Source organism: Glossina fuscipes, unplaced genomic scaffold (genome assembly GCF_014805625.2).
Source record: "Glossina fuscipes isolate IAEA_lab_2018 unplaced genomic scaffold, Yale_Gfus_2 59, whole genome shotgun sequence".
Classification (NCBI taxonomy): domain Eukaryota; kingdom Metazoa; phylum Arthropoda; class Insecta; order Diptera; family Glossinidae; genus Glossina; species Glossina fuscipes.
The window spans coordinates 5,303,542-5,315,219 of NW_023998431.1; the positions used below are offsets into that span (position 1 = coordinate 5,303,542).

An 11,678-nucleotide genomic window follows, 5' to 3' on the forward strand; every position below is an offset into this window, starting at 1 on the left:
TATTACTAGAATATTATTAAATAGGGACGCGCAAGCTAAGTTGCAGTTGCTTTAGACAAACATTAGCTTTTTGATATCATTTTAGCTTCTGCTTACTTACATATATATATTGATGAAATTCAATAGTATTAATAAGAAAATTTTCGGAAATTAAAAATTACTTGAAGGTACAGAAATAGATAAAACATTCAATATAAGTCAACATGTTAAATGCAAACATAAAAAAAAAGAAACAAAATTGAAAAACTCATTTCATTATCCTCGACATCTCTTAAAACTGAATGTTCAGCTTTTTCGGTGAAATTCTTGCATATTAAGTGACCAATTACATTTTTTATGTACACTAATGCAGTTAAGCAAATTGTCTCTTGTAGGCAATTGAGTCTTCTACAAATGAAATTAAATTATGTGATTCGTACAATTAATTATCATTTCACATTTCGCTTTCATTCCAGAACTTAATTTTGAAGTAAAAAAAAAAAAGGAAAGAAATGGTCTGTACACATTTAAGCCCATAATGAAGTAAACTCAACGTAAAAATAAAAATTAAAGAGAAAAAACGAGGAAATTGCTACAGCAAAAAAAATAATTTTAGCATCGCGTACATGATGTACAACGAGAATGAAGATTGCTCGTTAGTATCGAAAAACTAAAAAGATAACATAAAAAAAGCAGCAAAATAGAATGCGCGTATTTTAACGCGATATAATATTGCCGTAAGGATTTAACACAAGGCGCAGTTACATTGCAAACTTTGGGGGAACCATGTATTATCAGAAAGCTAACCTCACTTTGGTTTTCAGGTGTATTTTCTAAACAGCTGAATACGAACGTGAAAGCTAACTTTCAGTTATGTGATTGCTTCCCTGAAAGGAAGCAAGGCGTCGTTAGGGCTCTAAAGGTCCAAACATAGTAATGCGTCATTTCATTTTTTGGTTTCGTTTTAAATTTTTACGAGACGGGGGGAATTGGGAGACCATACGGTTCTATATGTGCAATATAAATGAAGAAACAAAGACAAAAAAAAAAAACGTAGAAGACATAAGGACAGATCTGGAAGCCATTTACGTTGTACCAATTTAAGCTTGTGAAATTTTTATATGTATTTTATGAAAAGTAAAAAAAAAGAGCAACAACAACTGCTTGCTATCAATTTAACATAAATTTGTCCAATCAAATTTTTTAAGCAATCCTTTTGTTTCGTTTAGCTGCGTGAGTAAAACCCACTATCGCGCTCCTTTTAAACTCTCTTTTTTTAATTTTTTATTTCATTGATTGATCAAAATCCTTGTTTACTTCTATACTAATTTCTTTTATTGAAGTTTTTCATAAATTTATAGTTTATATTTGTAGTGATTTCTTTATTTTTGTGGGTCTCAATCCCATATATTGGTTGTTTACATTTACATAGAGTTGCCTATCTTTTTTTTTACAAAATAATGTGAGAACGCGACTTCTCATTCTGTTTATCACTTAGAAATAAATTTACCCGAAAAACGAAATAACGCATCAGTGTGTTAGAATCTTTATTTTATACATAGATTAGTGTAAATTCTATTAATCTATTAATGAATAATTTTTATTTTACAAAATCTTAATCGATGGCGATCGCACAGAACGAAAGCAATTGCTAATCAAAAAGATTGATTTTAATGGTTTTATAAAAGCCAATGCAAATAACATAGAAAATCGTATAATCAACAGTCGGCAGTCAGTTCATTAAATAGTAACGGTATTCGTAACAAGAAAGTGCAATAACTTGGCCAATTAATAAAAATTTTTACAGATACAAAAGATATACGCTTTTCTCTTGCATACACCTAATCAGCAACCTTTACAAAAGTTTCTACATCATCATATACCTCCGAAGGAACATTGACGGAAGCAATTAAAAAAAAAAGCACATATAACTAAACAGTATTAAAAACGGTTTTTGTTTTATGATTATTTAAAAGTACACTTAAGAGAAAAATTTAAAATTCATACAAACTTTGAAGAAGCAACCATATTAAATGTGTATTTTCATTGAGTGCCGAGCTAGGTGCATTACGTATGAAAAACCTTATTAAGTCATTTACTTATCAAATTAAGACCAGTCAAAGAGAACCAAAGGTCTTAAAAATCGAACATATAGATAAAACCATGACGACTTCTACCATAAAACGCAGGCGCTCCGCTAATATGACGACATCCGTTGAGGGGGTGCCGTTCTTTAGTAGGAGCCCTTCGGACTCCGATAATTGGATAGCATATCGTGAAGATCATATTAATCCATTTACCCATCGTTTGCATATTAATAGCCATTTAGCCATGATTAAGGTAAGTGCAAACATATATTACAACTATTCTTAATCTAAATAATCTTTAAGATCGTATCAATAATATATTTCTCATATTAAATCGTTGAATCCAATAGAAGTGGGTTGAGTATTTTAAAACAACTCACATATTTGTAATGTATGGTAATATGCCTCTGACACCGCATAAACGAAGCGTGCTCTTGAGAAGAGTCGATGGTGGAATCGGTTCTTTTTGTATGATGAAAATAGGATTGATATTTCAATATCATGTCGAATACAACGAACTTGTACATATCTTATTTCTTAATATTATTAGATCAAGTTCAAAAGTCAGCTAAATTAATTTAGGGCTTGTCTGCCATTAACAACAGTTTTCTAATTATAAATTCTCTTTTGCTTCGTGACGTGTCCATGTGTGCTCACGATGGCAAACTAGCACAATAGTATTCTTAAATTTGGCGACCAATCCTAATTTTTTTGGTGAAAAGCCGCAAATTTCGTAATTATTAGGAAATGAAAAAAGTTAGGATTAAGTCGATATACTCACGTTCGCAGAATGGGAATGAGGCTACATTCAGTCTTCGTTAAAACGTCTGCAACATCCAAAAGGCGGCTTTATAAACACTGCAAAGTATATATATATAAATATTCTTGGTCCCTATCCAATTCTAAACTGATTTAAGTGCGCCCTTCTATAGCTTTGTCTACCCATCTGAGTAATGTTTATGGCAAACTTCCTCCTGGTCGCATTACACTTACACTGACATTAAGACGGCTTAAAATTTGACAAAGGCAGTTGAACTCATTGCGTTGAGGTTAGGATTGAAAATGAGTCAAGTTGGTTAAAGGACACGCCTAGAATATAACATAAGCTGAAAGGTACTGTGGTTTCAAAGGCTGCGGCTAACACAAGAACAACTGCACTAAAGTGGAAAAAATCGACCAAGCAAACCCAATATTAATATTATAGAATATCGAAAGCTAATTTCTTTCGTCAGTTTTTTTTTTTTTTTTTTTTGGGAGCGGTGGATGGTGGGTACAAAAGATTCGGCCTTAGCCGAATATAATTTTCTTGGTTGTTCTTTTTATGTCAGTTTGTAATTATCAAGGTTTCTTGGCCTGCATAAACAAAAGCGAAACTGCATTAGTGTGTAGACGAATATATGTAGCAAAGTACCATTGATTGTTTATATTATATTTAAAAGTCAACAATTTTCCATTGTTTGCAAATATTAGCAATGATCTTGAACAGATATTCCCAAAATTTGCATTACACTTACGAGATATATGTGACTTTAGATGATCTAGTTGCTTATATATTGTAGCACTAGAGAGCTTTGTAAATATACTTTACGTAAATGTTGTACACACTATAAGATCTCCAAAAATTTTTATGGTCTTTAACGTAAGCCGTTGTTTATTACATTTTTTATTGCCGAAGTTCGTTTTCCTAATCAGCATCATAGTTTATGGTATAAGTAATGATTGGGTTGAGACCGTCTGAAATACGCTCGGCACATATGCGCTCTTGAACAGTACTGATTTTATTTAGATAGATCTATCACTTTACCCGTCTGCGTGTTTCTCGTTGTGGGAATGTATGGTCGCAAAAATTGGGATAAAACTTGAGATTTCCTACATATATGTAGTTCGAATGACCAATGCGTGTGTAGCACAACTCTCGGGAAAAAAAATTAAACTAAATGACAGTTTTCTCGAGCGTTTGCTTTATTTCCGTTTCTATGCGCACGTTCCAAAGCGATCGTTTGTATCATAGTGGGTGTGGAGCTTGCTGCCTGATGATCAAAAGAAAAAGAATTGATAAAGCTCAGGTTGCGGATCGGGATGATTTACTGAATACATTATTAGCTGTCAAAGAGACTTGTGTCTTCCAAAAATTGTCGCCGAAAATCGAGCACTTAAGCAGTTGTGTTCAGGACTAAAAATGGGATCGTCCATATTGACGATATTAAAGATTGAGTAAATAAAAAAAAAAGTTGAAGAAACCAAAATCATTCGATTTCCGTAGATGTACTACTATTAAGATGAAAATTGGCATTTTTCTTGATATAGTTTTTGATAAAATATTAAGATAATGTTTGCAAAAGCTATTGAAAAATAATTTAAATATCAGCAAGTTTGAATTTTCTCTTTTCAGATTTATATATTAACAGTTGTTTTGTTGCCCCTACGTCTTATTGGCTGTTTTTTGTCACTGTGCTGCGCATGGGTATTCGCAAAAATTGGCATGCTCGGCCTTTCAGAAGGGCAACTAAATGCAAAACCGTTATTTGGTTGGCGCAAGTGGGTATTTTTTTAAATAAATCCTCGAAATGGATGAACTAGTCTTCATGTTTGCTCATTTTGCAGACGAGTGCAAAAGATAAGTGCGTTCTTTATGCGCATGCTATATGCATGCGGCTCGTTTCATTATATAAGCTATAAAGGGAAATGTGCCGCTGCAAAAGACGCACCTATCTTAGTTGTAGCTCCTCACTCATCATATGTGGATTCGATAATAGTGGCTGCTACTGGGCCCCCAGCTATAGTGGCTAAACAGGAAACATCAAATATTCCACTTCTAGGCAGTAAGTTATTACGATCTCTTTTAACTTTCTTTTTTATTTATCTATACATAGTTTAGGATATATATATATTATTTTAAATTCTTATATTAAAAAGATACTTTTCCGTTTACGTAAAAACAGTGATTTAAAGATTTTTGCAAAAAATTTCTCTGAACATATTTTGCAGCTTATATTGGTTCTTGAAACATATGGCAATAATATCAAATTTTCAAATCTTGAGACCTAAAGCATCTTTCAGCTCTTGGATTTCTTGTGATATCGTAAATCTCACAACTAAACGGATTCGCTGAATAATTTAGAAAGGCGCGCTGATTAATAATACTCGTTCTGGATTAATCAACCTCAGCATCGGTAGAAAATTAACATCATAAGTAATTGCGGAAACTAAAAATCTTATGTGCTTACTTCGCGTCAATTTTTTGGTAATTTTGGTTGAATCCTTCTTTCGACTGAGTTCACATTTAAAATTGATGAAGAGATTATAGTACAAAAAAAACTTGAAGGCCAAATTTAAAATTCTAATAAGTTAAAAATCCCCATATTTTAAAAAGAAAGAGTACATAATCGATGTTTTACTATATATTCGTCGTCGTCGGCTATATTCGTCAGTTTGGCTGATATTATGCTGTAATCTGACGAGAGAAAAATTAAGAGTAGGTCTTCCATTTTAGATAAAAGTTTGAGGACGTAATTGTGATTTCAACCGACCGCCAGATATAGCCAAGTCTATCGCGCTGTATACATTAATCACAAATATGTTATATCCGCCTGAGGTGGCGGAGATTTCTCATGACGTTTCTCATTCTCATTTATAAACGATACGTAACATTAATATTTCTAATACAATCTTTGGCTTGTGTAAAAAAGATGCAAAACACCACGCGTATAATTTTCTCCCGAATATTTTCGATCATACTATGTACGTTGAATAGTGTATTTTTCTTTGAGTCAGGTTGGCCTCGAAGTCATTTTCGACATGCTTATTTTTGCTATATCTCGTGTACGCTTTGTCATTCAAGAGATTCATCATAAATTGTGAACTATTCATGAATACCTGAATTTTTTATATCCAACACCGAAGGACGAGGGCTATATTTATTTTGTCAAAACGTTTATAACGCCAAGAAGGAAGGTTCAGAGATCCCATAAAATGTATATACACATATATAGCGCCAAAAACTAAGCATGTACGTTCGTCCGTCCGTTCCTTGTCTGTGTAATGTACGTGATAAACAATCTCCTTGTCTCAAAAACGAACCTGTTGGCTTCAAATTTGGCAAAAACATTGAAAATTCTTGCATATGAGTTCGTATTAAGAAGTGAACAAATCTGTTAAATGACACGACCACAGTACAACATTTTCGTTTTTTATTCGTTTGTAATTACAAACTATAACAGAAATAACTAAACAAATTTGCACGCATATTCCATGAGTGGTGCTGCAAAACCTGTGGAATTAATCCGCATATCCACAAAAAGTTGCAAGTAATTTTTTTCATTTTTTTAATGTTTTCCTGCTTATAAGGGATAAACAATAAAATATTATTCGAAAATAATTATGGTGGACTCGACGACGTGGAGGGTTCGCTTTTCTGAGCAGTATAATTAATTAGGTATCAAATAAAAGGACTTGGAGAGTAGAATACGACAAGCTAAGTATGTTCATTTTAGATTAAATATCGCGAACATCGCGACGGAATACGTCGGATAACGGCGACGAGGTACGAAAGATTTGGTCGCGTCCGAATATATTTTTCAGCTCGGTTTTTTTTTTTATTTTTTAATAAAAACCTAGATTCTTTGTTGCAGGCGCTATGGGAAAATCTACAGCGAATGTTCGCGTGACACGAATTCCTTTTGCACTTTTCCTTTCGTCGTATATAAAAAAAGCTCTGAAAATGGTTTGTTAATTGTGGATGTGTTGTGTCGACCGATGTGTGTTTGATGCAATTTTTTTTTTGTTTGGATGTGTGATCAGGAATTAGGAGGATATTTGTGAACATTCAACTTTTTCTCTTAATTTCTTCCTTCCAACATTCACAAGTCTTCCAACATTAGATTACAAAGAGATACGGAAGAAAAAAAACATCTTCCTTCGGTGTTGGCTATTAAAATGATTGATATGAGTGCGTGTGATCGATGTTCACGCTACTTTTTATAAATTTTCACGCTTTTGTAGCTGTTAAGGGTAAGTAACACACATCTCCAAATTGATTGCGCAGTCATTTCAAAGTCCTATACGCCACGTTTTAGCCATCTGTCTCAATTGTTGTCATTTTGAGCGTTCCAAACGGAGACAACATTAAGGCTGGTTAAAGTTATATATATACGCGTATATACATGTGCCAAAATGTACACAGGATTTGAATTCAATAGAAAAAAGAGTTGTGTTTTTTAACTGTAATCTTTTTATTGAATCATAATATGTTAGTCTCATAGCTATTCAGCATATCAGGCAAATGGCTTCGACGGGCTTGCTGGCCCGTACGCCCTATTTTATCGAAATTTTCCATGACCATTTTGATTAATGATGATGCCGCTTGGAATCTTCTGCTTTAATGTGATATACATATTTTTTATGTATATATATGTATATTTTATATAGTATGTAGAGTGTATCAATTCTCGCCTGTTCTAACCAGACTTGCATGTGTGGTGCTCGTTTCTCGTAGCGTAATGTCTGCAGGAATATATTCAATATTTATTCTAACGTTTTTAATAACTTAAAGCAAATCTGGAAAAACTTAACAAACGGGTTTGTGAGACATCAACTCAAGTTGACATATGAAAATCGCAGAACTTTTTTCTTAACTGTGATTAGCAGGTAAATGAACCGCTAAGAATCGTTTTTATTTCGCGTTTTTATTTGACGGAATTTCATATCAATATTTTTTACTTATTCATAATTAATTGTTATAAATAAAATATTAGTTCCTCGAGATTTTTTCAGTTACTATTTTTCAGTTACAATTTTTCAGATAATATTCAAGAATTTAAACAATTTATCAACTTACGACAGACATGTTATAATAGACATCACGCTGATAAGTAATGCACGATTTATGTGATCGTGAGAAAAGAAAATAAAAACAAAATAAGCATACGAATATAAGGATTTTTCTAAAATAAAAACAATTAATGATTTTAAGTCCTATAAAAAATTGAAAAATGTATTTATTATAAAAATACTGAGAACATGATTTTTAAATATCTTTGAAATGTTTAGAAATCATAACGTTTGCTCAACCCATTTATGTGCAACGCGAAGATTCGAATTCTCGGCAGAATACAGTGCGTACAATAGTGGAACGAGCTCGCTCAGAAGACGATTGGTCCCATGTTATTATATTTGCCGAAGGTACATGTACAAATCGTAAAGCATTAATTAAATTTAAACCTGGCGCTTTTTATCCGGGTGTGCCTGTGCAACCAGTTTTATTGAAGTACCCCAATAAATATGATACTTTTACTTGGACTTGGGACGGTCCAGGAGCGTGAGTTGTTGTTTATAAACTAATACCGAAATATGAATATTACATATGTTAGAATTATTTTCATGCAATAGATTAAAATTACTATGGTTGACGCTGTCTACTTTTTATAATAATTGCGAAATTGAATATTTACCAGTTTATTATCCTAATGAAGATGAAAAAGCTGACCCCTTTCTATATGCCGAGAATGTGCGAGCTGTTATGGCAAGGTATATTCTCTTTCCGTTTTTTGTTTCGTTCTTCTTTTCTTTCTTTTCGTAATATAACTTTAAACTGAACATGCTGAACTATTAATAGAGCTTTGGGTGTGCCTACATCGGAATATTCGTTTGAAGATGTTGTCATGATGACGAGGGCGCGTAGTTTAAATGTACCCTGTTCGGCCGATATCATTGAAATTGAGAGATGTCTTTTTCATCTAGAGTAAGTAAAAATGATTGTAACCATTTATATTAAATTTTAAGGAAATGGTCTTTTGCAGTTTTTTGAATTCAAGTCGTGTCTTGAAATTAGCGGGGAAATATTCATCTATTCAAAATAGACATAAAATGGATATTACAAGGTTTTCCGAATTTCTTAATATTAGTACAACAAATGCCCATTTACATAAACTATTTGCCAGCTTGGATTATGTTAGTATCCGTATATAAATATATAAGCCTAATTTATTTATTCACTTTCTTCGCAGAAACATACGGGTGCAATTAATTTAAAAACTTTTTTTTTAAGTGCATTATTCTGCATTTTTAAAAGTAGTGATACCATGGAATTTTTAAGAGCCGTATCGACAGTGAGTATTCATAAAGCAAATACCGGAGGGAGTCGATTATTCAATAAACAAAAAATAATAAATAAATAATAATATAAATATGTCACGTTTATCTTAATAGCTTTATGCCTCAGGAAATACGGATCAACTGACCCGTGAACAGTTTTTTGCTATATTAAAACATTGTGATAAATTATCTAAGAAAAAGCTGACGACTTTATATTTAAGAATAGAGGAATTGAAACCGGGAAACAGGATAACATTCGGTAAGTAGGTCTATTTAATTGCAAATATTTGAAACTTTCTTTTCACATATTTCTTTTTTCTGTCAGACGACTTTGAGAACTATACTCGCAATCATGAAGAATATAAATTTTTATTCAAAAAACACGAACATATACAAATGCGCCTTAAAAAATAATACGCAACAGTATCTTTATTATTTAATTTTATTCTATCCTCTTCATGTAATCACAAATATATCTTTATCTGCTTACTATATGAATTAAGAATTTAAATTAAGCTTTAATACGCAATTGTAACAAACAAAAAATCTCTATATTAATGTGACAATTTAAAAAAAAAAAAAAAAAAAAAAAAAAAACTACCTTTCATAAAACGCTTATATACTTAAAATGTATCTATTTTAATTTCTATTCTTTTATAAAGTTTATTTTTACTTAACATAATATAATGGAAATAATTTTCATTATTTGTACTGCTTTCTTTAACTGCGTGTATAAAATTTCTGTAGATAACTTTAAACTTTTATATTCAGGTACCTCACAGTGTGTTGAATTATACAAACACATTCATTTATTTATAATTTACTTTCGTTCTTATTCATTCTTATCAAATGTGATATTTTTTGTTTCTATATATTTAAATCTAATACAGTTTAGGAAATACTAATTGTGTGCAATAAATAAGTCAATTATTATATACAAGGATAGAAAGAAACGAAATATATATAAAACAAATAATAATAGTAACAAAAAAGAGAAAAAAAAAATTAAATAAATTTCCCATTCGGCCAAAATGAATATGAACTTTTTATGAGAACATATAATATTTTTATAAATGTATTTTAAGACTTTGAAAATCTGAAACCACTGCACTGACGATATTTATTAAGCTTTTATTTTTTTATTATTGTTTTCTTTTTTTCGATAAATTTCGTACTTATGATATTTTCAAGTAATTTATTCATTTGTGTTTTTGTTGCGTTAATTTAGAGAGAAATTACATTTTAATCTCAATATTTATTTTTAAATAAAGCAATTTAAAAAAACAAGAAAATATTTTCAGCGTATTGATTTTAATATATTACGGAATAGATTGCCAGTCATCAATGTTCTTAAATTTTGCCGTTTTTGCACGGTTCAAACGTATACTTTCAAAGAGTGTTTTTAAAAAGTTTAAAAAACCAAAACTAAAATTAAAGCATTTCATAAAACCCTTTTTGATGATGATAACTTTTTTTAATAAGTTTTTCGTTCTTAAAAGCTAAAAAATTATATCGTTTTGTATTAAAAATCAGGAAATTTTGATCAATTACTGACTTATTCAAATAAATAAGAACATTATAGCCGGACAAGGCTGCCATTCGATACCATACACCGTCTCGTCTAACACAGTTATTCATTCGTGTTGATTATTATTAGACACAAAAAAATTATCCGTTATTTTCCCGCAAGGGCATACTTTTCATGAAAGACCGCGTATTGGAGTATGCCCAAAAGATTGGGCATGGCGTGATCCAAATTTAGCGAAATTAGTTTCCTCCATAGACTTTGTCTCCGTATAAGGGTCTGCTTTTCATGATAATCCCTATCTACATGTGGACAAATTTTCATTATAAAATATTAAGTTTAAACCTTTTTCTAAAGAGCTTTTTGTGGGGTCCAAAACCCATTCGGTTGAAATTTGGTCCATTTGATTTTTATGTCAAATTACTATCATGAACAAATTTTCATCAGAAAACATTAACAATGAAGCTTTTTTGGCATATAAGGGTCTACATTTCCTGAGAACCTTTTATATGCGATGTTATTCATAAAATAGACCTTCCTGGTCCAAATTCGGTAAGATTGATTTCTTCCCCAATTTACTATTATGAACCAATTTTCAACATGAAATGTTAAAAATTAGATCTTCTTACCATATAAAGATCAGTTTATGTAGAAACAGTTATCCGAGAATCGGTGTAAAAAATTACGCCAGCAGAACGAAGTTTTTCGTACCAATTTAGAATGTCGAAATACTATCACTGAGCGACTTTTCTTGAGTAATTCTAAAAATTGCGCTCTTTTTCGTATAAATTGAGGGGTTGTATGGGAAGTGATCAAAAAAGTAGACCGACCACAACCAATTTTATTAGCGCTTGCCCCTAGGTCAAAGCAAGTCAGTGTACGAAATCTTATCAAAATATCTGATAAATTACGACTTGTAGGTTGAACACAAAAATACGTGGATAGACATCAGATGTACAGACAAGCTTAAATCGGTATAATAAAAGATGGATCTA

At 31.5% G+C, this 11,678-nt stretch overlaps 1 protein-coding gene across 3 annotated transcripts in view; it reads left to right on the forward strand.

The window, feature by feature from the left end:
- LOC119637328 (lysophosphatidylcholine acyltransferase) overlaps positions 1-9,728 on the forward strand; it is a 10,832-nt gene extending 1,104 nt beyond the window's left edge. For 2 of the 3 annotated variants that reach the window (XM_038033288.1, XM_038033287.1), the window contains exons 2-12: positions 456-716; positions 1,617-2,319; positions 4,459-4,604; positions 4,671-4,888; positions 8,115-8,382; positions 8,454-8,591; positions 8,680-8,805; positions 8,864-9,014; positions 9,071-9,172; positions 9,273-9,417; positions 9,484-9,728. In XM_038033288.1, coding sequence (XP_037889216.1) covers positions 2,053-2,319; positions 4,459-4,604; positions 4,671-4,888; positions 8,115-8,382; positions 8,454-8,591; positions 8,680-8,805; positions 8,864-9,014; positions 9,071-9,172; positions 9,273-9,417; positions 9,484-9,572 — 1,650 coding nt within the window. In that variant the 5' untranslated portion in view covers positions 456-716; positions 1,617-2,052 and the 3' untranslated portion in view covers positions 9,573-9,728. The remainder of the gene's footprint in view (positions 1-455; positions 717-1,616; positions 2,320-4,458; positions 4,605-4,670; positions 4,889-8,114; positions 8,383-8,453; positions 8,592-8,679; positions 8,806-8,863; positions 9,015-9,070; positions 9,173-9,272; positions 9,418-9,483) is intronic. The other variant, XM_038033289.1, reaches the window with a different exon arrangement.
- Positions 9,729-11,678: the final 1,950 nt, after the last annotated feature.